The sequence below is a fragment of the Pan troglodytes genome, chromosome 2 (genome assembly GCF_028858775.2).
Source record: "Pan troglodytes isolate AG18354 chromosome 2, NHGRI_mPanTro3-v2.0_pri, whole genome shotgun sequence".
NCBI lineage: Eukaryota > Metazoa > Chordata > Mammalia > Primates > Hominidae > Pan > Pan troglodytes.
Window position 1 is genome coordinate 13,896,459 of NC_086015.1, and position 27,098 is coordinate 13,923,556.

Below are 27,098 nucleotides of genomic sequence, written 5' to 3' on the forward strand. Positions count from 1 at the left end.
CGATTCTACTGCCTCAGCCTCCCAAATAGCTGGGATTACAGGCGCCTGCCATGCTGGCCAGCTAATTTTTTTGTTTTTAATAGAAACCGGGTTTCACCATGTTGGTCAGGCTGCTCTTGAACTCCTGACCTCAGGTAATCTGCCTGGCTCGGCCTCCCAAAGTGCTGGGATTACGGCATGAGCCACCATGCCCAGCCTAAGTTCAGCCTTTCATGCTTGAGTTGTCCAATATTGGAAAATGCCAGCTCACACTGATGAGAAGCTCCTACTCTTTGGGGCTACCTATGAGCCCACTTTGAAATCCCGAGGTTGAAAGTCCTGAACACGAAAGATAAGCTGTCTGGCAAGTTAGGATGGGCATTGACGGAGAAATGCCTTACAGCTTGAGTAGTACTTTTTCACCTAACCACTTAAACGGTTATTATAAAATGGGACACTGAGAAATTAGAAGGTGACTTAATCCCACCTGCTCAATTGAAGCTCCTCTGATAGGTGAATTTAATTAGGAAATTGTTACTTATGGTATCAATTACATGGTCAGCTCAAGCCTCAAATTCAGCTGACTTTAGTTTCAAAATCAACTGCAATTTTGTTTTTTAAGGAGCCTGGGGTCTTGCTATTGTGCTCCAGCCTGGCCTTGAACTCCTGGTCTCAAGGGATGCTTCCACCCCAGCTTGCTGAGTATCTGGGACTGCAGGCACGTGTCACTGTGCCCAGCTGTTTTTTTTTTCTTCTTTGGTAGAAAAAGTGCCATTACCTGTAATCCTACATTAAAGAGAATACTTTGACAATAGATTCGTCTCTTCCTTTAGCCCCCTCCAACCTTCCAGATAGAACCCCACCCCAAAGAACACAGGCAAAGAAGATACATCAGCCTCAATAATTTATTGCAAACTCCCTAATATCACATGCTAGTGCGCTTGCGAATTCACTCAGGAATGTTCCGGGATGGGGGCCAGAAGGTAGAGAGCACCATGAAAGTACAGCCTGCGAGGCCGGATTGCTAAGGGGCAGACTTCATGCCAATGGAGGGGCACACTTCAGGACCAGTCTGGATGGGCTAAGCTGCCTTGGGCAGGAAGGAGCTGGATCAGGCCAGGAGCTTGAGGTTCTCCTTTGGCCAACCCACCCCAGGTTTCCAGCCCCTCCTCCTCACTCAGGGTCCTGCGCGGTGAGGGAGGTGTGGGGAGGTTCGCGGCTCTACAGCTGCCAGGCTTGTGGGCACTACCAGTTAAGCGTGAGGCCCCCAGTCTAGTCCTTCACTGGGGAAAGCTTCCAAGGACTTGGGCTTTCACTGCAGTATCTTCAGACAGGTCGGGATGAGGGATGAGGCCTTGCCCTTGGGGGGCTGCCCTTCCTCCGTAGCATCGAGGAGCTGCTGCAGGTAACAGGAGGTGCCAAGCAGTACGTGGCCTGTGGCCTGCATGCTGAAGAGGGCCCAGCGGAAAGCTTCCCTGGGTGGAATGAGAGGGCATGCAAGTCAAAACCACAAAGTAGGTCGGGCATGGTGTTCACGCCTGTAATCCTAGCACTTTGGGAGGCCATGGAGGGCGGGTAACCTGAGGTCAGGAGTTTGAGACTAGCATGGCCAACATGGTGAATCTCTGTCTCTACTAAAAATACAAAAACTAGGCAGGCATAGTGATGGGTGACTGTAATCCCAGTTACTCCAGAGCCTGAGGCAGGAGAATCGCTTGAACCCAGGAGGCAGAGGTCACAGTGAGCCGAGGTGGCACCACTGCACTCCAGCCTGGGTGACAGAGCAAGATTCAGTCTCACAAAACAATCAAACAAAAAACACAAGGCTGGGCTTGGTGGCTCATGCCTGTAATCCTATAACTTTAGGTGGCTGAGGTGGGTGGATCATTTGAGGTCAGGAGTTTGAGACCAGCCTGGCCAACATGGTGAAACCCTGTCTCTACTAAAAAATACAAAAAATTAGCCGGGTGTGGTGGCAGACACCTGTAATCTCAGCTACTCAGGAGGCTGAGGCGCGAAAATCACTTGAACCCGGGAGGCAGAGGTTGTAGTGAGCTGAGATTGTGCCATTGCACTCCAGCCTGGGTGACAGAGTGAGTCTCTGTCTCAAAAATAAATAAATACATAATAAATAAAAAACAAGAGTGTACCCCCTCCCTGCACCCCCTTATTCCCATGCTGGCCTGGAAGGGATTGGTTTCATTATGTTTGTTTTCTTCATTAATAACATTTGAATACCACTGAGGTGGTAGCACTAAAAGCATTTCATCAATTCTAGAGCAATGTGCAAATAGGAACAGATGCTGCAGATGGGATCAGGATTAGGGCGAGGACCTGCAGTTCCACCTTAACTGAGATGCCCGGAACCTCCCTACTTTCTCATGCAAAACCCCAGCTCATTTCATATGGCTTTCTACTTTTCTACTACTACTTTGGTCCAGCCAGATTAATCTCCATAATGTGGCTCTGCCCTTGAGACACTCTGTTCTAGACTCTGAGGCCTGTCCAAGTCACCTGCATTCTAGCTCATGTTCAGAGTGCTGGACATGAAGACACCCATGCCTGGCATGAGCATGTACTGAGAACTGAACCTGAATCAGGCAGGCCTAAGTCCTAATCCAGTCTTATTAGCTGGGTGAACTTCAGCAAACTGCTCTAGCTTTGAGCTTCAGCTTCCTCATGGGTAAAATGGGATTGCACCTGCCACCCAGGGTCATAAGGCTGAAATAGCATAAAGCAATTAACATGGGGTTGGATGTTTGGAAAGTAGGGGAAATGGGGAAGCGGGAGCGGTTCTAACCTCACATATTCTCATGCTTCTTGAGACATTTGGTTAGACTTTCAAAAATAAGTTTTAAGAAAAGTTCATTATATAGTACAAATGACTCTGGTCCATAAGACTTGCAAATTAATTCTGTCATATGGAGGGAAGATTATTTCATCCCTCCCATTCCCACGGGGGAAAAAGCCCAATTTTGTATATATACATTTATCTCTCTTTTTCTTCTTTTTAGAGACAAGGTCTCATGCTGTTGCCCAGGCTGGAGTACACAGTGGTATGGTCATATCTCACTGCAGCCTCAAAATCCTGGGCTCAAGCAATCCTCCCACCTAGCTGGGATTATAGGCACATACTACCACTGCCAGCATTTTGTGTGTGTGTGTGTGTGTGTGTGTGCACACACACGGGCGTGTGATAAAGACAGGGTCTCACTATGTTGCCGAGGCTGGTCTCAAACTCATGGGCTCAACAGATCCTCCTGCCTTGACCTCCCAAAGTGCTGGGATCCCAGGTGAGAGCTGCTGCACTCAGCCTATCTCATCATTCTTGCTGGACCTGTATATGTGTGGGATTTTGAAATCTCCTTTGAGCTGATTGTAACTTCTTGCTAGTTCTCTCATTAATTAATGAATTCAATTAAGTCTTTGACACGTGCTTTTTTTTTTTTCCGAGACGGTCTTGCTCTTTTGCCCAGGCTGGAGTGCAGTGGCAGAATCTTGGCTCACTGCAACCTCTGCCTCCTAGCTTCAAGCGATTCTCCTGCTTCAGCCTCCTGAGTAGTTGGGATTACAGGCATGCACCACGATGTCCAGCTAGTTTTCATATTTTTGTAGAGATTGGGTTTTGCTGTGTTGGCCAGGCTGGTCTCAAACTCCTGACCTCAAGTGATCCACCCACCTTGGCCTCTCAAAGTGCTGGGATTACAGGCGTGAGCCACCATGCCTGGCCAACACATGTTCATTTTTATAAAATTGACTAGAAGACTACTTAGGAAAACTTCCTATTTCAATGAAAAAATGTAGTTGCTAGAGTGGAAAGTAGTCATAAAAATAAAATGCATCCAGGTTCCACCAGGAGGAACATGTGCACCCCTGGGCACACGCCGGTGTCGTCCACAGCACTTCAAGAGCCCATCAGGCTCTGTGTTGTTTGATACAGGCTATGCTTTGTCAGCACCAAAGCCAGACCCAGGCGCTGAGAAGGCTGAGTCCATGTGAACAGACAGGGGCTCTCCCATTGCCCGTACCCACCCTGTCCCCAGGAAATCCCAATTTGCTCACTTCATGATGCGTTTGGCCCCACAGCAGTGCAGATCGTAGGAAAGGGAGTACGTATCATAAAAAGTCGCCTTCACGTTCAGGCAGCCAATGAAGTCCTGTGGGTTCAGCTTGTACAGATCAAACGTTACACGGGCCACATCAATCTTCTTGGCAGGTTTATGGGAGAGGGACAGTGGGTGCCTTGTCCCCTGCATTGAGACAAGCAAATGGTTAGCACCCCTTGAAGACATCTCCCAGAGTCCTGATTTTCTCCCCCATCAGGTGCAACAGGTGGGACCTCACCTGTTCTGATGGGGGCTGCCATTTCTGCCCCTTCTGGAGGACCATGAACACTGTATCCCCTGCCAGGGCTTGGAAGTACTCTTCTGTCTCTACAGTTGTGCCATCTTCCTCCAGCACCAGGAAGAAGGGCTTGTCTGCCAGCATCAGAGTGTCCCGGACCTGGGGAATAAGGTCAGTGATGCTTCTGCCATCCCAGAACAAGTGGGCTGGGGTCTAGGAGGTGGAACTGGAGGCCCAGGCCCTCTGCTGTGGAATCACTACCCACAGACTTTATCATGGTACCTCTTGGCTCCTGGCTTCAGGGTTCCTAGCCTAGAATAATATTGTCCAGTAAAATATAATGTAAGTCACATATAATTTTTAATTGTGATACAGTTTACATACTCTAAAAGTTACCCTCTAAAAGTGTACAATTCAGGGTTTTTTAGTATATTCGCAAAGTTGTGCAACAATCACCACTACCTAATAGTGCAGTGACTACTAGGCTGGAATGCAGTAATCATAAGCATATCATAAGCATAAGTAGAGAGCACATGACATAATTGTAGCTCATTGCAGCCTCCAACTCTTGGGCACAAGCAATCCTCCTGCCTCAGCCTCCCGAGTAGCTGGGACTACAGTTGCATGCCATTACTACCTGCCTAATTTTTATGTTTTTTTAAAGATGGTGTCTGGCTATGTTGCTCAGACTGGTCTCAAACTCCTTGCCTCAAGGGATCCTTCTACCTTGGCCTCCCAAAGTGCTGGGATTACAGGCATGTGCTATCACGTCCGGACATAATTCATTCTTCTTTTTTTTTGGCTAAATAATATTCTACTATATAGATATAACAGATTTTAAAATCTATTTATCAGTGGATGAACGCTTGGATTGTTTATTCTTGACTATTACGAATAATGCTGCTATGAGTTTTTGTGTACAAGTTTTTATATGAACATATGTTTTCAATTTTCCTGGGCATATATACCTAGGAGTAGAATTGCTGAGTCATACATTAACTCTATGTTTAATTTTTTTTTTTTTTTTTTTTTTCTGGGGAGAAGGCCTTGCTCTTTAACCAGGTTGGAATGCAGTGGTATAATCACAGCTCACTGCAGCCTCAACCTCCTGGGCTCAAGTGATCCTTCTACTTTAGCCTCCCAAGTAGCTGAGATTACAGGTTTGTGCCATGTTGCCCAGCTAATTTTTTTTTTTTGGTGGAGACAGGGTACTGCTTTGTTTCCCAGGCTGGTCTCAAACTCCTGGGCTCAAGTAATCCTCCCTGCTCAGCCTCCCAAAATGCTGGGATTACAAGCATGAGCCACCACAATGGGCCTATGTTTAACTTTGAGGAGGTGCCAAACTGTTTTCCACAGTGGCGGCATCATTTTACATCCCCACTAGCAACATATGAGAACTCCAGTCTCCTTACATCCTCACTAATGCTTTCATTGTCTGTATTTTAGCCAAAAATCTTTATTTTTTATTTATTTATTTATTTTTTGAGACTGAGTTTTGCTCTTGTTTCCCAGGCTGGAGTGCAGTGGCATGATCTCGACTCACCGCAACCCCCACCTCCTGGGTTCAAGCGATTCTCCTGCCTCAGCCTTCCTGAGTGGCTGGGATTACAGGCATGTGCCACCACACCCAGCTAATTTTATACTTGTAGTAGATACAAGGTTTCTCCATGTTGGTCAGGCTGGTCTCGAACTCCCGACCTGAGTTGATCCGCCCGCCTCGGCCTCCCAAAGTGCTGGGATTATAGGCATGAGCCACTGCACCAGGCCCAAAAATCTTTTTTTCGTTTGTTTGTTTTGTTTTGTTTTGTTTTTTGTTTTTTTAATAGAGACAGGATCTCACCATGTTGCCAAGGCTGTTCTCGAACTCCTGGATGCTCAGGCAGTCCTCCCGCCTCGGCCTCCTAAAGTGCTTGGATTATAGACGTGAGGCACAACACCCAGCCATATATCCACTTTTTGGTGGATGAAGTGATTTTAATTTGCATTCCCCTAATGATTAATGATGCTGAGCCTTTTTTTTTTTTTTTTTTGAAACAGGGTCTTGCTCTCTCACCCAGGCTGGAGTGCAGTGGTGCCATCATGACTCACTGCAGCGTCACCCTCCTAGGCTCAAGTGATCCTCCCACCTCAGTCTCCCAAGTAGCTGGGACTACAGGCATGTGCCACCGTTCCCAGCTAATTTTTGTATTTTTTTGTAGAAGTGGGGTTTTGCCATGTTACCCAGGCTGGTCTTGAACTCCTGGGCTCAAGCGATCCGCCTGCCTCCACCTCCCGAAGTGCTAAAATTAGAGGCATGAGCCAATGCGCTTGGCCAAGCATCTTTTCATTGGTTTATTGGCCACTGTGTTATCTTCTTTGGAGAAGTATCTACTCAAATCCTTTGCGCATTTTTAATTGGGTTGTCTTTTTCTTGCTCAGCTGTAAACACTATATATTCTTGATATTAGACCCTTATCAGCTATATGATTTGCAACTATTTTCTCCCATTTTGTGGGCTGTGTTTTTTACTTTCTTGCTAGTGTCCCTTGATATACAAAAGTTTTAGGCTGGGCGCAGTGGCTCATGCCTGTAATCCTAGCACTTTAGGAGGCAAAGTCAGGTGGATCACCTGAGGTCAAGAGTTCGAGACCAGCCTAGCCAACATGGTGAAACCCCGTCTCTACTAAAATTACAAAAAATTAGCTGGGCGTGGTGGTGCGTGCCTGTAGTCCCAGCTGCTCAGAAGGCTGAGGCATGAGAATTGCTTGAGCCCGCAAGGCAGAGGTTGCAGTGAGCCTAGATTGCACCACTGCACTCCAGCCTGGGTGACAGAGGAAGCCTCTGTCTAAAAAAAAAGGTTTTATTGCTGATGAAGTCCAGTTTTTTTGGTTTTGTTTTTGCTTATTTTGTTTTGTTTTGGTTTTGTTTGTTTTGGTTTGTTTTGGTTTTGTTTTTTTGTTTGTTTGTTTTTCCCTTTGGTCGCTCTGCTTTGGTGCCGTATCTAGGAAGTCAAGGCCATGAGACTTACATACTATGTTTTCTTCTAAGGGTTTTATAGTTTTAGTTCTTACATTTAGGTCTTTGGTCCATTTTTACTTACTTCTCTGAACTAGTTTCATCATCAAAAAAAGTTGAGGCAAGTACAGTTTATAAGTTGTTATAGTGATTAAATGCAAAAATGTCATGACGGCCGGGTGCAGTGGCTCATGCCTGTAATCCCAGCACTTTGGGAGGCCGAGGCCAAGGCAGGTGGATCACGAGGTCAGGAGATCGAGACCATCCTGGCTAACACGGTGAAACCCCGTCTCTACTAAAAATACAAAAATTAGCCGGGCGTGGTGGCAGGTACCTGTAGTCCCAGCTACTCCGGAGGCTGAGGCAGGAGAATGGCGTGAACCCGGGAGGCGGAGCTTGCAGTGAGCTGAGATCACGCCACTGCACTCCAGCCTGGGCGACAGAGTGAGACTCCGTCTCACCGTCTCAAAAAAAAAAGTGTCATGACACTTAGGTTAACTGCCTGGGTTTCAATCCCAGTGAATGCACTTGGCCTCTGCCTCTGGAGAATGGAAATAGTGGTAACTACCTTAAGGCTCTCATCAGAAGAAATGCTGCAAATCACCTGGCAGAATACATGGTCCATAATAAGAATAGGCTCCTCAGGACATTTACAACCACATCATTAGTTATCTTGGGATGATGGCATTATCACATCACTTTTCTTGCTCGGATTCACTAAGAAACATATTTTGCTACTTAAAAATCTTTCAGTAAGGGCCTGGGATCAGCAACACACCAATAGCAATGAACATATCTAGCTCCCTGGTCTCGGTTTCTGAATACCATTCTCCACTAAAATGAAACAGACCTTAGAAAAAAATGGCCAAGAATTAGGGTAGGGAAAATACAAGATGAGCCTGTAATACCTTGTTGCACCAGAAAGAAAGCATGCAAAGAATGATGGGGACATGATAAAAAGACATTGAAGTCTGGGACAACTTGAGCATCAATAAATAATCTGTTGCCATTCATGTATGCTACTAAAATACAAATACCTGTGTCCCTTTTGAAATAAATAAATAAATAAATAAATAAATAGGCCAGATGCAGTGGCTCATGCCTGTAATCCCAGCACTTTGGGAGGCCGAGGTGGGAGGATCACTTGAGGCCAGGAGTTTGAGACCAGGCTGGGAAACATAGCTAGACCCCCTCTCTATTTAAAAAAAAATTAAAAATTAGGTGTGAGATCGTGTACCTATAGTCCTAGCGAGTCGGGAGGCTGAGGTGGCAGGATCACTTGAACCTAGGAGTTTGAGGCTGCAGTGAGCCATCATCACATCACTGCATTCTAGCCTGGGCAATGAAGCGAGACCCTTTCTCTAAAATAATAATAATAATAATAATAATAATAATAATAATAATAATAATAAGTGAATACAGTGACAGATGCAGAATTCAATGCTTACTTAGTACAAAGTACTGACCTAGAAAATAAATAACAGAGGGAAAAATGTTACATAGAGAAGCTTGACTGTACCTACCACTTTATTCAAATAATCAAAACAGTAAGGTGACAAAAATTGCATATAATTTTGCAGTGACAATCTTTTTAAAATTTTTTTTAAACAGGGTCTCGCTCTGTCACACAGGCTGCAGTGCAGTGGTGCATTCACAGTTCACTGGAGCCTCAAATTCCTAGGCTCAAGCGATCATCCTGCCTCAGCCTCCTGAGTAACTGGGACTACAGGTGCACGCCACCATGTCCAGCTAATTCCTGTATTATTTTTGTATAGACGGGGTCTCACCATGTTGCCCAGGCTGGTCTTGAACTCCTGGGCTCAAGGAATCCTCCTGCCTCAGCCTCCCAAAGTGTTAGGATTACAAGCGTGAGCCACTATGCCTGGCCTGCAACTTATTTTTATCATATTCCTGCCAAAGATATAAACCTGAATTAAAGAAATGGATAGGGCCAGGTGTGGTGGCTCACACCTGTAATCCCAGCACTTTGGGAGGCCGAGGCAGGCAGATCACGAGGTCAGGAGATCGAGGCCATCCTGGCTAACACGGTGAAACCCCGTCTCTACCAAAAATACAAAAAAAATTAGCTGGGCGCGGTGGCGGGCGCCTGTAGTCCCAGCTACTCGGGAGGCTGAGGCAGGAGAATGGTGGGAACCCGGGAGGCAGAGCTTGCAGTGAGCCGAGATAGCACCACTGCACTCCAGCCTGGGCGACAGAGCGAGACTCCGTCTCAAAAAAAAAAAAAAAGAAAAAAGAAATGCATAGTTCCAAACCAAGGGTCAGTAAACAAAAATAGCTGGCTCATAATCTTCAAAATGGTCAAGGCCATGAAAGTCAAGGAAACACTGAAAAACTGTTCCATACTGAAGGAAATTAAAGAGACATACAATTAAATAAACACTTGATCCTGACCTGGATCCTTTCACTATAAAGGATATTATTGGGACTGCTGGCGATGCTTGAGTTTCAGGATTCAATTACAGTAATGTGATACTGTTTCCTGATTGTAATGGTTGTATGATGGCTATCCTTGTTTGTAGAAAGGAGAATATCCTTGTTTGTAGAAAATGCACATTGAAGTATCCAAGAGTAATAGGCAGCAAGTTGGCAACTTACTCTCAAATGATTCAGGCAAAGTTTTGTATTGTATTTGTACTGTGTAACTTTTGTTAGTTTGCAATTGCTTCCTCCAGGGGAAGCCACATATAACAAGGACACTTTGATGCAGGGGGTGCCCAGACCTCAGGGCAAAAAAACAGCACCAAGTCCAGATTAGAGTATGAACAGGTCCTTTTGATCGAAAGCACAAGAAATGTAGTCTGCACAGCCAGAAGCCTTACAAAGGAGGGGAAATTGGCTCTCCGGAAGAACAGAACTAATACACAGAAATAGGGGAGGAAACTTAGAATAAAGAGGTTAGCTATGATTGATTTCTGTATGTTAAATAGAGCCTAGTAATTGGAAGCCTAATCCAAACATTTGACCTGTACCAGGCACCTGGGATTGCAGATGAGAGGGTCCCACCCCTATAGAGATGATCAGTGAGGACAGGCATGGTGGCTGACGCCTGTAATCCCAGCACTTTGGGAGGCAGAGGCGGGTGGATTACCTGAGGTCGGGAGTTTGAGACCAGCCTGGCCAACATGACGAAACCCCGTCTTTACTAAAAATACAAAAATTAACTGGGCGTGGTGGTGCATGCCTGTAGTCCCAGCTTCTTGGGAGGCTGAGGCATGAGAATCACTTGAACCTGGGAGGCAGAGGCTTCAGTGAGCTGAGATCATGCCACTGCACTACAACTTGGGTGACACAGCAAGAGTCCATCTTGGGCTGGGTGTGGTAGCTCACACCTGTAATCCCAACACTTTGGGAGGCCAAGGTGGGTGGATTGCCTGAGCTCAGGAGTTCGAGACCAGCCTGGGCAACACAGTGAAACCCTGTCTCTACTAAAGTACAAAAAATTAGCTGGGTGTGGTGGTGTGTGCCTGTAGTCCCAGCTACTCAGGAGGCTGAGGCAGGAGAATCGCTTGATTCTGGGAGGCAGAGGTTGCAGTGAGCCAAGATTGCGCCATTGCACTCCAGCCTGGATGACAAGAGTGAGACTTCGTCTCAAAAAACAAAAACAAAAACAAAAACAAAAACAAACAAACAAACAAAAAAAACAGCTAATGGAAGTGGGAAGCTTGAGATTTTCCAGCAAGAAAAATGTGCCCTGAAAATACCACTGACCTACTGATAGTGTAGGATGGTAACATACTGCCCCCCTCCTGTTACCAAACAGACATCAGTCATTGCTAATTAGTTGGACAGCTCTCCAGGTGGGCATTACCATCTGTAGGCGCTGGTAGGTATCAGAAAGGAAACTGTGCCACCTTCTAAGCCCTGACCTCCATCTCTGCTGAATCCCAGCTCACAGCTGGGCTGTGCAACGCGCAGGTGCTCTCACCTTGAGGAGGAGGTCCTCAAGACTGTAAGCCATGATGCCCTTCCTCACGCTTCGATCCGCAGTGCTTACGCGGCAGGGCCGGGCCCTGGGGGCCTTGGGGCTGGGCTCCGACAGCAGCTGCTGGGTCACCACAGAGGTACGCACTGACACATGCCTGGGGCAGTTGAAGCATCAGGGTGAGCCACCCACTTTGCCCAACCCTTGCCCACCACACAGGGGAGCCACCTCCCCACCCCTCCTGACTGGGCTCATGATCAGTCAACCCCCCATCACCTGCTAATCCTGCTCTGGTCTTACTCAAAAGCCTGCTAGAGGCCAGGCACGGTGGCTCATGTCTGTAATCCCACACTTTGGAAGGCTGAGGTGGGCAGATCACTTGAAGTCAGGAGTTCAAGACCACCCTGGCTAACATGGTGAAACACCATCTCTACTAAAAATACAAAGATTAGCCAGTGTGGTGGCACATGCCTGTAATCCCAGCTCCATCGGCCAGGACGCAAGAATTGCTTGAACCCTGGGAGGCGGCAGAGGTTGCAGTGAGCTGTGATGGTGCCACTGTACTCCAGCCTGGGCAACAGAGGGAGACCTTGACTTAAAAAATAATAATAACAAATAAAAATTTAAAAAAGGCGGCTAGAGCAGTGCATCTCAAACTTCGAAGGACACATAAGTCACCAGGGCTTCTGTTCAAATGCAGATTCTGGCTGAGTAGACCTGGGTGAGGCCTGAGATTCCAAATGTTTCACAAGTTCCCAAGTGATGTTGATATGCTGGTTCTCAGACCATGAGGAGTAAGCAGCAAAGTAATAAAAGACCCACCCCACATTCCCCATTTACCACCTGTCTTGGCCTCTCTCTCCTCACCTGTAAAGTTGGATGAAGTGGGGGAAGCCTGAAGTCAATGTGAGGTATTTTTTTTAACTGAAGCACTCAATTTAGAACCAAAGGAAAGGAAAGGACCTGGATTTTACAGTCAGGCAGTCCCAATTTAGAATCTTGGCTCCCTCACGGATTTGCTGGGTGATTGACAGCACCCACTATGTGCCTCAGTTCTCTCACCTATTAATTTGGTATAATAACCCCCACTTCCCAAAGTTGTTGTGAGGCTTACATGAGATCAGGAGTAAAAGCACCAAGCATAGTGTCTACTCCTTTTTATGCATGGTGTGGTGGTGGTGTAAGCAGCAGCATTAATATCACCCAGGGACTTCTTGGCAGTGCAAAATCTCGGGTCCCACTCCAGACCTCCTGTATCAGAATCTGCACTTGAACAAGGTCCCCTGTGACCTGTATACCCATTAAAGTTTGAGAAGTTCTGGCTTACAGCTCATAGGTGGCTCCCTTTCCATTCTGCCCATGACTTTCCTCACCTGGAGAGGGACTTGGGGTAGAGAAGGCTAAGGGACTTCATGGCGTATTCCATCCTTGTCAGCTGGACTGCGTTGGACCTGGGAAAGAGGCAGAAACAATTCATCAGGGTGAGATGAGAGGGTTCCCATCTCTCTCATTGTTAGGCATGGTGCAACCCAACCCCTGTTCAGCAACCTTCCTCCCTATTCTTCTATCCCAAGTCACACATACCTCCCCCAGCCCTTCTCCTGTCCGGCCCCATGCATGCCAACCAAGACCAAGCTGGAGACCCCACCCCTCTCCCCACCGGGTGCTCAGGCTCAGCCTCACTCAGCAGCTGCTGCTCCTGCCCCAGTCCCACTCACTCCATGTTTCTCATCCCCTGGCTCTGGTCACACTGAGCAGATAACCCAAGTCAGGGCTGAAGAAGCCTTGCCCGATTTGTTCCTGTCCATGGGGACAGAGTCCACTTTACGCTGGCAGGAGGTGAGTCACACCACCTCACACTTCTGGGGACCGTTCCCTCACCTCTAGTCCAGAGACCTCACAGGCAGGCAGCCCAGTCAAAGCCTCCTCTCTCCCATGGGTCCTTGAGCAATCCGAACCCCTTCCTGAGGCTTCACAGTGGCCAAAAGAACATTCTGTGATGATAGAGGCATGCCTTGTACATACTCTCCAATACCATTGCTACTAGCCCCATGTGGCTATTGAGTATTTGAAACATAACTAGTGTGATTCAGGAACTGAATTTTTTTTTTTTTTTTTTTTTTTTGAGTTTCGCTCTTGTCACCCAGGCTGGAGTGCAATGGGGCGATCTTGCTCACTACAACCTCCGCCTCCCGGGTTCAAGCAATTATCCCGCCTCAGCCTCCCCCGTAGCTGGGATTACAGGCACCTGCCACCACGCCCAGCTAATTTTTAGTTTAGTTTTGTTTTGTTTGGATTTTTAGTAGAGACTGGGTTTCACCATGTTGGCTAGGCTGGTCTTGAACTCCTGACCTCAGGTGATCTCCCTGCCTTGGCCTCCCAAAGTGCAGGGATTACAGGCGTGAGCCACTGCACCCGGCACAGGAGCTGTATTTTTTACTTTATTGAATTTTAACTAATTTAAATTTAAATAGCCACATTGCCATGTGGCTCTTGGCACCCATATTAGATCACAGGTCTAAGCAGATAGCCCTGGGCTCATCTGTCACCACTTTTTCTCCTAAACCTCTGTGCTCCAACTCTTGAAGGGCCCAACCCTTTGCACAGATAGTTCCCTCCACCTGTAATGCCCTTCTGTGATCCAGGACGAAATTTTTGCAGCCTTGAAGCCTCAGTTTCATTGCTTTCCACTCTTTAAAAGGAAAGTCTTCTTAGACCACTCCCAAAATTATTACACCTTCATCCTGCTCTTCCTAGCCAAGGGTGCCTCTGGCTCTGTTTCTGCTGTAGCCCCTCAGTCCCTGGATGCCCGGCCCTGAGGTCCTCTTCCTATTCGAAGCTCCCGGCACAGGTAGGGCTTTGCAGAGCAAGGGGCACAAGGGGTGGACATAAAACAAAAGTCCCCTTGCCAGCTGGGGACAATCACTCTCTGCTTTTAACAATTGGGGGGACTTTCCAGACCAGGCCCCACAGAGGCAGAAAGCCCCTTTCCCACTTAGCACTGCAGAAGCTCTAGTCCTAGCTACGTGGGAGGCTGAGGCAGGAGGATTCTGCTTGCCTCAGCCTCACCCACTTCGTATCCCTAGCAAAACTCTGCCAAGAGCTACCTAACCTGCTCTCCAGGAGCAAAGAAAAAAAAATCCCCAAACCCAAAACAATAACAAACTCCTTACCTCCCCCTCACAGCCTCCTGGAAATATTGCCCTGTCCCGCCCAGCCCTCCCTTCATTTATTTCCAGCCCCCATGAAGCTCCTCCCCAGCCTTCAGCCCCAGCTGGGGAAAAGAGCTTGGGGTGAGAGCTGCAAGCCAGCCTGACTTCCAGAAAAGGCCTAAAAGGAGGGGAGAAGGCACGTTTCGAAAGCTTTGGCAAAATGGATGGCCCATGACATGAGATCAAGCACAGAGGGCACAGAAAGCAGGCAGATGTGGGTTGTGGTCCCAACTCCACCCCATTTCAGCTTGCTTGAGCTTAGACAGATCACTTGACTTCTGTGAGCCCCAGTTTCTCTTCTCTGTGTAATGAGGATAATGATTCTTGTTTTATAGGGTAGTGGTGAGGATTAGTGACAATAAAAGTAAAGGGGCACAGTGGCTCATGCCTATAATCCCAGTGTTTTGGGAGGCTGAGGCGGGAGGATTGCTTGAGGACAGGGGTTGGAGGACAGCCTGGGCAATAGAGTGAGACCCTGTCTCTGAAAAAAAAAAAAAGAAAAGAAAAGAAAAAAGAAAAAAGTAGCCTGTGTGCCGTGGCTCACGCCTGTAATCCCAGCACTTTGGGAGGCCGAGGCAGGTGGATCACTTGAGGTCAGGAGTTTGAGACCAGCATGGCCAACATGGTGAAGCCCCGTCTCTACTAAAAATAGAAAAATGAGCCAGGCGTGGTGGTGTGTGCCTGTAATCCCAGCTATCTGGGAGGCTGAGGCAGGAGAATCGCTTGAGCCTGGGAGGCAGAGGTTGCGGTGAACTTAGATCACACCACTGCACTCCATTCTGGGTGACAGAGTGAGACCCTGTCTCAAAAAAAAAAAAAAAAAAAAAAAAAAAAAGGCCAGGCACGGTGGCTCACACCTCTAATCCCAGAACTTTGGGAGGCCGAGGTGGGCAGATCACAAGGTCAAGAGTTCGAGACCAGCTTGGTCAATATGGCGAAACCCCCATCTCTACTAAATATACAAAAATTAGCCGTGCGTGGTGGTGGGTGCCTGAAATCCCAGCTACTCAGGAGGCTGAGGCAGGAGAATCACTTGAACCCGGGAGGCAGAGGTTGCAGTGAGCCGAGATCACGCCACTGCACTCCAGCCTGGGTGACAGAGTGAGACTCTGTCTCAAAAAAATAAAAATAAATAAAAATAAAGGCTTTGCAAACATAAACACTCAATGGATCGAAGTGATTATTAGTATTACTGATAATTTTTTATTTTTATTTTATTATTTTTAATTTTTTTGTCTTTTTCTCAATTTGATAATGTACATATTAAATCATAGCAGAGAGTAAGACAAGCTGAAATGTGGAGTGGTTAAGAGTGTAAGATCTATGACCCAGCAGTTCCACTTCTGTGTGTGTGCGTGTGGTGTGTGTGTGTCATATAGAGCACAGCTGTTGTCCCAGCTGCTCAGAAGGAGGCTGATGCAGGAGGATCACTTGAGCCCAGGAATTAAAATTTAGCCTGAGTAACATAGGGAGACCCTGTCTTTACAAAAGAAAAGAAACAAAACCAAAAACAAACAAAATTACATATATATGTGTATATATATATACACACACATATATATTTACATATATGTGTATATATATATACACACATATATACTTACATATATGTGTATATATATATACACACACATATATATATACACATACATATCCAAAAGAAATGAAAAATATGTCTACACAAAAACTTGTATGTGAATATCCATAGCATTATTCGTAATAGCCAAAAGGTAGAAACACATGAATGTTCAATTTATAAATCGATTTTTTAAATGTGCCTATCCATACATGGCATATTATTTATCAAAAAGGATCCATACTACCACATGGAGGAACCTTGCAAACAGTACAGAAAGTAGACAAAGCCAGTCACAGGAATCATATACATATTGTATGATTCCACTTATATGAAATGTCTAGAATAGGCAAATCTATATAAAGACAAAGTAGGGCCGGGCGCGGTGGCTCACGCCTGTAATCTCAGCACTTTGGGAGGCTGAGGTGGGCGGATCACGAGGTCAGGAGATCGAGACCATCCTGGCTAACACGGTGAAACCCCGTCTCTACTAAAAATACAAAAAATTAGCCGGGCGTGGTGGCGGGCGCCTGTAGTCCCAGCTACTCGGGAGGCTGAGGCAGGAGAATGGCGTGAATCCGTGGGGCGGAGCTTGCAGTGAGCCGAGATCGCACGACTTCACTCCAGCCTGGGCGACAGAGCGAGACTCCGCCTCAAAAAAAAAAAAAAAAAAAAAAGACAAAATGGGTTAGTGGTTGCTTCGGGCTGGGAGTAGGGGATGGGAGGGGAATGGGGAGTGGCTGCTAATTAGTACAGGGTTTCTTTCAGGGTTTTCTTTTTTTTTTTTTTTTCTTTTCTTTTTGAAACGGAGTCTCGCTCTGTCGCCCAGGCTGGAGTGCAGTGGCGCGATCTCCGCTCACTGCAAGCTCCGCCCCCCGGGTTCCCGCCATTCTCCTGCCTCAGCCTCCAGAGCAGCTGGGACTACAGGCGCCCGCCACCACGCCCGGCTACTTTTTTGTATTTTTTAGTAGAGACGGGGGTTTCACCACGTTGGCCAGGCTGGTCTCGAACTCCTGACCTCAAGTGATCTGCCTGCCTCTGCCTCCCAAAGTGCTGGGATTACAGGCATGAACTACCACGCCTGGCCAGGTTTCCTTTTTTTTTTTTTTTACCTATTAATTACAAATTATTTCAGTGATGGTTGCACAACCCTGTAAATATACTAAAAATCATTGACTTGTACACTTGAGTGGGTGATGTGAATTCTATCTCAATAAAGCTGTGTTTTTTAAAAAAACATTTAACCTCATCTTTCTTTTAACACAGGGTTTTTCACACTTTGGTACATCAGAATCAGCTGGCGGGTTTGTTAAAATTCAGATTGCTAGGCCCCACCCCAGAATTTCTCACTTAGTAAGTCTGGGGTGGTGCCTAGGAATTTGCGTTACTAAAGGTTCCCAGGTGATTCAGAAGCCATGGCTGCTCAGGGAGCCCACTTTGAGAACCAGTGGTCTAGCGCTAGCTGTGTGAGCTAAATTCTCTAAGCTTCAGTTTGATCCAACAACTGGGGATAAAAATAGCTCTACTGCATCTGGCTTCCATGCAGATTAAAAGAGATAATCGTGAAATGTACTTGCTACAGAGTCTAGTGCATCCTTAGAGCTCAATAAATGGAAATTATTATTATTTAGATCTAAATCCTTCCCTGGAGGGGCTCTCAGGCAACCATCATTCATTCATTCAGGAAATATTTATTAAGCACTTACTATATGCCAGTCCTTCTGGGGCTAAGAATACAACAGGAAACAAGACAGCCTTGTCCCACACTTCAAGGAGCTGACATTCCTGAGGAAGGTGGGAACTCAGACCATGAATAAATATGCAAATAAACAAAATAATTTCAGATAACGATGTTCTGGGAAGAAAACAAAACGAGGTGATATAATAACAACAGCTGGAGAGTAGATTGGCCTGTGTGTTCAAGAAACGCCTCCAAGGAGGTGAGCTTTGAGGTAAATCCTGACTAAATCCTGGGGGATGATCAAGACAAAGGAAACATCATTGCAAAGGATTTGAGAAGGGAGCATGAAGAGAGAGTGAGGAGACAGGAACACAAATAAACTTAAGGACAGACCAAGAGCCAGGAGAAAGGTACAAGCAAAACCCTTTAGGGAAGAGGTTCTGGAGAAAGAGTCGGGGCCCCTCCCTTCAACAGTCATGGCTCAAATATTTATTACTCTACTGTGTACTTGGTGTCCTGAGATAAATAGGCCAATAGATGACTCAGGAGAGGTCTGGCCCTGACAGAAAACCAGACACAGAAAGACTAAGATAACCACGAGCTAAAGCCAGAGAGCACTGTCCAGGGATGAAGGATAAACCCGGGGATTCTTCACAGCGATTAGGAGAGGGAGACGGTTTTGGCTCCATTGGAATTTATCTATTCAACCAGCATTTCTTTCTTTTTAAATTTTTTTTCTTTTTTTTCTTTTAATAGAAATGGAGTTTTGCCATGTTGCCCAGGCTGATCTCGAACTCCTGGGCTCAAGCGATCCTCCCGCCTCGAGCTCCCAAAGTGCTGGGATTACAGGCGTTGAAATTTTTACACTATGCCAGACACTATGAGCTGCTGGGGACATGGATGACTTAGTTCTTGTCCCTGCCTTTGGGGAATTCACATTCCAGTGAGAAAGGCAATGTCTGAGCATGGTTCTCAAACTCTGTAGTACATGAAAATCATCTGGGACACCTTGGATTGGAAAAGGACTGTGGTTACGAGTCAAAATTGAGAAGCCACTAAATTTAAAAATATATTCTGCATGTTAAATTTATAACACCATGAACAAAAAGTAAAAAGACATCAAATAAATAGGGAAAATACTGTATATTCTAACTAATATCACAGACAAGAAGCTAGTCTCTCTCTTTCTTTCTCATTCTTTCCTCCCTACTCTATCTACATATAAATTAAGGCCCGGGCACGGTGGCTCATGCCTGTGATCCCAGCACTTTGGGAGGCCGAGGCAGGCGGATCGCGAGGTCAGGAGATCAAGACCATCCTGGTTAACATGGTGAAACCCCATCTCTACTAAAAAAATACAAAAAAATTAGCCGGGCGTGGTAGTGGGCACCTGTAGTCCCAGCTACTCAGGAGGCTGAGGCAGGAGAATGGCATGAACCCGGGAGGCGGAGCTTGCAGTGATCCAAGATTGTGCCACTGCACCCCAGCCTGGACGACAGAGCAAGACTGTCTCAAAAAAAAAAAAAAAAGACTGAGCCGGGGGTGGTGGCTCATGCCTGTAATCCCAGCACTTTGGGAGGCCAAGGCGGGTGAATTGCCTGAGGTCAGGAGTTGGAGACCAGCCTGGCCAACATGGTGAAACCCTGTCTCTACTCAAAAAATACAAAAATTAGCCAGGCGTGGTGGCACGCTCCTGTAATCCCAGCTACTCAGGAGGCTGAGGCAGGAGAATCGCTTGAACTCAGGAGGCAGAGGTTGCAGTGAGCCAAGAATGTAGCACTGCACTCCAGCCTGGGCAACAACAGTGAAACTCCATCTCAAAAAAAAAAAAAGAGTAAGGATGTTCTTTATGTTTCTTCATGATCTGGAGAAAACAGTCAAGATATATTGTTCAGTCAAAACAAGGCAGGGTCAGGGCACAGTGGCTCACACCTGTAATCCCAGCAGTCTGTGAGGCTGAGGCAGGAGTATTTCTTGAGGTCAGGAGTTCAAGACCAGCCTGGGCAACACAGTAAGACCTTGTCTCTACAAAAAATACAAAAATTAGCTGGGTGTGGTGGCACACATCCCAGCTACTCAGGAGGCTGAGGTGGGAGGGCCCCTTGAGCCTAGGAGTTCGAGGTTGTAGTGAGTTATGATTGTACCACTGCACTTCAGTCTGAGCAAGACCCTGTCTCTAAAAATATAAATAAAATAAGGCAGGGTGTGGTGGCTCATGCCTGTAATCCTAGCACTTTGGGAGGCTAAGGCAGGAGGTTTGCTTGAGGCCAAGAATTTGAGACCAGCCTGGGCAACATAGCAAGACCCCCATCTCTACAAAAAATGTAAAATAAGCCAGGCATAGTGGTGCATGCCTGTAATCCAAGCTACTTGCATGGCTGAGGCAAGAAGTTCACTTGAGCCCAGGAGGTCAAGGCTCAGTGAGCCATGATGGTACCACTGCACTCCAGCCTGGGCAACAGAGCAAGACCCTGTCTCAAAAAAAAATTAATTAAATAAAAAATAAAAATATCATTCTGAGAGTCTGTAGCTTCCCCAGGCTGCCAAGGAAATTCATGGCACAAAAACAGCTATGAACCTCTGCTAAACAGCTATGCCTTTGCATTAACATCCTTTCTGTATGACCATTTGCATTTTCTTTTTTAAACAGGGTCTTGCTCCGTTGCCCAGACTGGAGTGCAATGGTGTGATCATGGCTCACTGCAGCCTCAACCTGCTGGGCTCAAGTGATCCTCCCATCTCAGCCTCCTGAGTAGCTGAGACTACAGACATATGCCATCCTGCCTGGCTAATTTTATTTTTAGAGATAGGTTCTTGCTATGTCGCCGAGGCTGATCTCGAGTTCCTGGACTCAAGCAATCCTCCTGCCTCAGCCTCCCAAAGTGCTGGGATTATAGGCATGAGCCACCATGCTCAGGGTCTCATCATGTTGCCCAGGCTGGCCTCAAACTCCTGAACTCAAGCAATCTTCCCACCTCAGCCTCATGAGTAGCTGGGACTACAGGTACATGCCACTGCAGCCAGCTTATTGTTTGGCTTTTGAACCATGTAAATGCATTACCTAGTCAACATTTTAAATTTAAAAGATATTCTTAGGCCCAACTTTGGGGAATGATTCATTTGGGTAAGGGTGGGGCCCAAAAATCTGTGTTTTTAACAAGCATCTTGGATGAGTCTATCACAGATGGTTCTAGACCAGGCTTCACAGACAGCAAAAACGATGAGAACTAATGTGGAAGCAGGTGATCCTTGGTGCAGTAAGATGGGTCCCAAAGTGTCACAAGGATTTCCACAGGGCAAAGAAAGACATTCTAGAGAGCCTGGGGGGAGGTGACAAATATTCCTGGCCCATTTCCCCAGAGGTCCCAAACCCTCTTAGTTATCCCTCAGTGGGTCCTGAACCGTCATCCCTTAAACAGGACAGTAACAGATCTGGTAGTAAAAATCCTGCAGCCCTAGGGTCACTTTGGTCTGAGTTCTTATAGTGCTATTGCTGCGTGATCCTGGGCAAGTCACTTCCCCTTTCTGAGCCTTAATTTTCCCTTGTGTAAGATAATGATAACAAAAGTAATTATCTCCAAGGGTATTGGAAAAAGAGAATGAGTTCACGTGTGTGAATATGCCTGGCATAGAGTAGGTACTCAATAAATGTTGCTGATTTCTTTTCTCTCACTCTGTCGCCCAGGCTGGAGTGCAACAGTATGATCTCTGCTCACTGCAACCTCTGCCCCCCCAGGTTCAAGCGATTCTCCTGCCTCAGCCTCCGGAGTAGCTGGGACTACAGGCACGTACCACCACGCCTGGCTAATTTTTTGTATTTTTAGTAGAGATGGGGTTTCACCGTGTTAGCCAGGCTGGTCTCGATCTCCTGACCTCGTGATCTGCCCGCCCCAGCCTCCCAAAGTGTTGGGATTACAGGTGTGAGCCACTGCACCCAGCCTTTTTTCTTATTTTTTTAAAATTTGAGACAGGGTCTCACTCTTGCTCAGGCTCTCACTATGTTGCCCAGGCTGATCTCCTGCCTTGGCCTCCCAAAGTGCTGAGATTACAGGCTTGAGGCACTGTGCCCCCACCTAGACCTATCTTTTAAAAATGCAAAACTGTGTCATTTTCCTGGTTAAACCTTTTAGTGGTTCCCCAAACCCCCTGGGATAAAGACTTAACTCTTTACTGAACCCTCCAAATGCTCCAGTCACTCTTAAGTTTCTCAGTTCTTTGAAGAGCCAAGTGCTCTCTGGATTTGGGGCCTTCACACATGCTGTTCCCTCTGCCTGAAAAGCTCTTCCGCTCCCCACCTCTTTAGCCAATTCCCACTCAGGCTTCAGACCTCAGCTCAATTGCTGCCACTCCAGAGAGACTTTCCTAACCCTCCAGGTCAGGGACAGAGGCCTCATTTTTCCTCCCGCAGCCTCCTGTGTTTTCTTGTATTTCTTAGCTTCATAGGTACAAGTTCTTCCCCTGACTGGGCTGTGATCTCTCAGGGGAAATGGACCATGTTTATTTCTGCGTCCCCAGGTCATAGCAGAGCATCCTGGTGCATGGACGATGCTCACTATACATGATTTTTTCTTTCTTTTTTTCTTTATTCGAATAATATAACTTCTTTCTTTAAAGTTTTGCTTAGTATTTTGTTGTGGTAAAATGCACATAACATAAAACTTACTATGTTAATCATTTTTAAGTGTACAGTTTCCGTGGCATTAAGCACACACATATAGTTGTGCAATCAGTACCACCATCCATCTCCAGAACTTTTTTCAACTTCCTGAACTGAAGCTCTGTACCCATTAAACACTAGCTCCCCATTCTCTGTCCACCCCTCGAGCTTCTGGCAATGGTCATTCTACTTTGTCTCTACAGATAAAGTTTATTTGGAAATAATTTTTCTTTCATGGCCTTGACATTTTTGAAGAGTACAGTCCAGCTCTCTTCTAGACTGTCCCTCCGTCTGGATTTATGTCATTTCTTCATGATTAGATTCAGTTAGGTATTTTTGGCAGAAACATCATAGAAGTGATGCTGTGTCCTCAGTCTATTAAAAGAGGCACAAGATATCAGTTTATCTCATTATTGATCAAATTAACTGACTATATGGTTAAGGGGGACAAGCCAGATTTCCTCACTGAGAGGTTCCCTGTTTCTCTTTGCAATAATTAAATGTGAGGAACTTATTTTGAGACAAAGTGTCACTCTGCACTCTGTCCCCCAGGCTGGAGTGCAGTGGCACAATCTCGACTTACTGCAACTTCTGCCTCCCTGGTTCAAGCGATTCTCTTGCCTCAGCCACCCAAGTAGCTGGGGTTACAGGAACCCACCACACCTGGCTAATTTTTGTATTTTTAGTAGAGACGGGATTTCACCATGTTGCCCAGGCTGGTCTCGAACTCCTGAGATCAAGTGATCCACCCACCTCGGCCTCCCAAAGTCCTGGGATTAAAGGTGTGAGGCTGTGTGAATGATGTGTGCTCCAGGGAAAGTCATAGAATGTATCAGTTTCCCCCTCTGTAAAGTGTGGACAGAGGTATCCTAACTGATATTACAGCTTAAGAAAGTAAAAGTGTTCAAGCGGCCTCTGGGCGCCAGCAAAAGAGGCTGGGGATTAATTTCCTGCGCGGTCCACAGGAGGCGGGGCTGGGCGGGGCGGGGGCGAGAGGGAACGAGGGCGCCTGCGCGGAGAGGGGTGACCATAGAGTCGGTCCTCCAGAGATAGAGGGGCCGGAAGTTCTCTTCACGGAGCCGCGCGGCTGCGGGGGCGCAAATAGGGTCAGTGGGCAGCTTGGCGCTGTCGTTGCGGTACCAGGTCTGCGTGAGGGGTTCGGGGGTTCTGGGCAGGCACAATGGCGTCTCGAGCAGGCCCGCGAGCGGCCGGCACCGACGGCAGCGACTTTCAGCACCGGGAGCGCGTCGCCATGCACTACCAGATGAGGTATGAAGTGAGGCGAGGAGCACGGAGGCTTTCTCCCCCCCTGGAGCCTGCGGCGCTTGGGGAGCGACGCCGGCCCGGCCTCAGGGTCTTGCTCCCCAGCCAGCCCCCGCTCACCTGCCAAGTCCCCTCCTCCCGTGACGGCTTCGGGCCTGTCCCCCATCCTGGAAAGCCCCGTGGCCCCCGCGAGCTCCACCCCTTGTTCCGCCCGGTGCCTTGAGGGGATCCAGCCCCGCGTGGGCTCCCGCCCTGCGTGGGCTCCCGAGTCACGTCGATGCTGGCCCCGCTGTATCACCTTCGAAACCGTATTTCTAATTTGAGCCTCAGCTTCCTCATCTGTAGAGGGAGAGAATAATCTGCCTTTTAGGTTTTGGTGAAAGATTAACCAGTAATTCGTGTAAAGAAAGTAGCATAAGGCCTACCACGTAATGTATGGTAGGTGTTATATTTTGGGCCGTTTGGGGGGATATAGACAGTAAAAGGCAGCCTTTCCTAAGGACGCCTTGCCTAAAATGAATTTTATAAACACTCCCACGTAAGGGGTATTTCTACATTCAATTACTAGTTCGACAAATACTGAGCTTCCAAACATCATACACTGCTAGACACTAGGTTATAATAGTGAGCAAAAGCAGACATGGTCTTTGTATACATGTTATACCTTCAATAAACAATTTTATTAAAGAAAAAAAAATTGTTCCCTGCCTTCATGGAGCTTGAAGTCTAGAGATGACTGTTGTTGTTTTTTTCAACCTTTCCACATTTTCTACAATAAATATTTTTAAGTAAAAATTTTTAAATTTTTACTTCCTTAAATCCATTGACCTCTCCCAGAATATTCTTCACATCTCTCTCTCCAGAGTTTTAAAGAATGACAAGCTCTTTGAACTCTCATTTCTTTCACATCTCTAGGCCCCGGCTGAAAGGGCCCTCACAACTTAAGCAGGTGTTTTCATGCCAGCCCAGAGTAGAAACATTGCCTTTAGGGATATGAGGAGGATACGTTTGGGACGTGAGAGAATTAGAAGAATAAGATAAGTATGTACTTCTTTGGATGAAAAAATCTAGCTGGAGAAGTATGGGCAGCCTGAGTACCTTTCCTCTCTGCCAATACCTTCTCCCGCCAGACTTTAATCCTATGGTGCAGTCAGCGTCCTCTTGCTAAACACAGCTCTGAGCTACCCTTCTGCCTTTATTATTATTATTTATTAATTTATTTATTTATTTTTGAGACGGAGTCACGCTCTGTCGCCCAGGCTGGAGTGCAGTGGCGTGATCTCAGCTCACTTGTAAGCTCCGCCTCCCAGGTTCACGCCATTCTCAGCCTCAGCCTCCCGAGCAGCTGGGACTACAGGCGCCCGCCACCACGTGCTGCTAATTTTTTTGTATTTTTAGTAGAGACAGGGTTTCACCGTGTCAGCCAGGATGGTCTCGATTTCCTGACCTCGTGATCCACCCTCCTCGGCCTCCCAAAGTGCTGGGATTATAGGCGTGAGCCACCGCGCCCGGCCCTGCCTTTTTATTAGTAGTATTGTTGTGTTTTTTTTTTATAGAGATGGGGTCTCATTTTGTTGCCAGGCTGATCTCGAACTCCTGGGCTCAAGCAGTCCTCCTGCTTCAGCCTACCAAAGTGCCTGGATTAGAGTTGTGAGCCACCATGCCCAGCCTCTTCTACTTTTAACTCTCATAGTCTTTGTGATTCATATCCCACTACCCCTCTCCCCCTAACAATATGTTCCTGCCACAAGTAACCACTTGCTTTCCTGGAACACAAATACTTGGGCCTTTTTGTCTGCATGCTCCTGCATGGGATGCCCATCTTCACTCATTCCTGAGCCTAGTTCAGATATCACCTGCCTCTAGATAGCCATCTCTGACATTCCATGCCAGGCAGAGTTGATTCCTCCTTCCTGTGATCCCATATATCTGGGAACATATATTTACTAGAACTTTTTCACTTCATTTTCTAATTACTTTTTCCTCCTCTGCTCTTTGTGCCCGGCTTCTAGGCTGTTTTATTCAAATTTGTATCCCAGTGTCCAGTACAGTTGCCTGGCATATAGTTGGTGGTAAGAAAAATTTGAAAGATACTTCTCCCTCTGCTCTGCCCCACAGTGTGACCCTCAAATATGAAATCAAGAAGCTGATCTACGTACATCTGGTCATATGGCTGCTGCTGGTTGCCAAGATGAGCGTGGGACACCTGAGGCTCTTGTCACATGATCAGGTGGCCATGCCCTATCAGTGGGAATACCCGTATTTGCTGAGCATTTTGCCCTCTCTCTTGGGCCTTCTCTCCTTTCCCCGCAACAACATTAGCTACCTGGTGCTCTCCATGATCAGCATGGGACTCTTTTCCATCGCTCCACTCATTTATGGCAGCATGGAGATGTTCCCTGCTGCACAGCAGCTCTACCGCCATGGCAAGGCCTACCGTTTCCTCTTTGGTTTTTCTGCCGTTTCCGTCATGTACCTGGTGTTGGTGTTGGCAGTGCAAGTGCATGCCTGGCAGTTGTACTACAGCAAGAAGCTCCTAGACTCTTGGTTCACCAGCACACAGGAGAAGAAGCATAAATGAAGCCTCTTTGGGGTGAAGCCTGGACCTCCCATCGAATGAAAGGACAGTAGTACAGCGGTTCTAAAATCCCTTCTGGTGATCTTAGCAGCTGTGATGTTGGTACCTGGTGCAGACCAGGCCAAAGTTCTGGAAAGCTCCTTTTGCCATCTGCTGAGGTGGCAAAACTATAATTTATTCCTGGTTGGCTAGAACTGGGTGACCAACAGCTATGAAACAAATTTCAGCTGTTTGAAGTTGAACTTTGAGGTTTTTCTTTAAGAATGAGCTTCGTCCTTGCCTCTACTCGGTCATTCTCCCCATTTCCATCCATTACCCCTTAGCCATTGAGACTGAAGGAAATAGGGAATAAATCAAATTACTTCATCTCTAGGTCACGGGTCAGGAAACATTTGGGCAGCTGCTCCCTTGGCAGGCTGTGGTCTCTTCTGCAAAGCATTTTAATTAAAAACCTCAATAAAGATGGCCCTGCCCACACTGTGCCTTGTGTTTGGGTCTTGATAGAGTGTGAAAGGTGTGTTGCTTGAAAGGTGTGGCCTTAGACACTAGGAGATGATGGGTAGAAGCTCCTTGAGAAACCTAGCAGTGGCCATAGAGAAGTAGACTGGGTATGGGGAACTTAAGTCATAGTTCTAACCTACAGCTGATTGGTAAGAACGATGGGCCAGACATTTAATCTCTCCATCTATAAAATAGTCCATTCTCATTTATCTAGCTTAGGTTATGGGCTCTTCTTTTAGTTGGATATTCACATTTATCTTTCAGTGTTAACTGGGTGTCAGTTATGAGTCTACTACTGTATAATGGCATCCAAAAGAATTTTAAAGTACCTCGGTTTATAGAGATTTACAATCTAGTAGAAACTTGTTAT

At 46.7% G+C, this 27,098-nt stretch overlaps 2 protein-coding genes across 4 annotated transcripts; one reads left to right on the plus strand and one right to left on the minus strand.

Annotated features, from left to right (window-relative positions):
* Positions 1–866: 866 nt before the first annotated feature.
* CIDEC (cell death inducing DFFA like effector c) lies at positions 867–23,956 on the minus strand. Of its 3 annotated transcripts, none has more exons than XM_016940436.3 (6): positions 23,770–23,956; positions 12,634–12,711; positions 11,264–11,417; positions 4,324–4,482; positions 4,042–4,229; positions 867–1,454 (listed from the first exon to the last, which is right to left on the minus strand). In XM_016940436.3, exons 2-6 carry the CDS (start codon positions 12,684–12,686, stop codon positions 1,292–1,294), a joined length of 717 nt encoding a protein of 238 aa, XP_016795925.1. In that variant the 5' UTR covers positions 12,687–12,711; positions 23,770–23,956; the 3' UTR covers positions 867–1,291. The 3 variants fall into 3 exon arrangements, with proteins under 3 accessions (XP_016795925.1, XP_009443145.1, XP_516266.3); XM_009444870.4 differs by lacking the exon at positions 23,770–23,956 and adding an exon at positions 13,142–13,256; XM_516266.6 differs by lacking the exon at positions 23,770–23,956 and adding an exon at positions 12,979–13,063.
* Positions 23,378–26,704, plus strand: JAGN1 (jagunal homolog 1). The gene is made up of 2 exons (XM_516267.7): positions 23,378–23,655; positions 25,768–26,704. The coding sequence occupies exons 1-2, from the start codon at positions 23,567–23,569 to the stop codon at positions 26,228–26,230; spliced, it is 552 nt and encodes a 183-aa protein (XP_516267.2). The 5' UTR covers positions 23,378–23,566; the 3' UTR covers positions 26,231–26,704.
* Positions 26,705–27,098: the final 394 nt, after the last annotated feature.

Bases quoted from the DNA above. Each gene is read 5' to 3' on its own strand.
- CIDEC (XM_516266.6), bottom strand. The intron at 4,483-11,263 runs GTGAGAGCACCT...CTTATTCCCCAG, and splicing joins TTGAGGACCTCCTCCTCAAG to GTCCGGGACACTCTGATGCT. The intron at 4,230-4,323 runs GTGAGGTCCCAC...GTCTCAATGCAG, and splicing joins GGCAGCCCCCATCAGAACAG to GGGACAAGGCACCCACTGTC.
- JAGN1 (XM_516267.7), top strand. From the start codon at position 23,567: ATGGCGTCTCGAGCAGGCCCGCGAGCGGCCGGCACCGACGGCAGCGAC. The intron at 23,656-25,767 runs GTATGAAGTGAG...TCTGCCCCACAG, and splicing joins GCCATGCACTACCAGATGAG to TGTGACCCTCAAATATGAAA.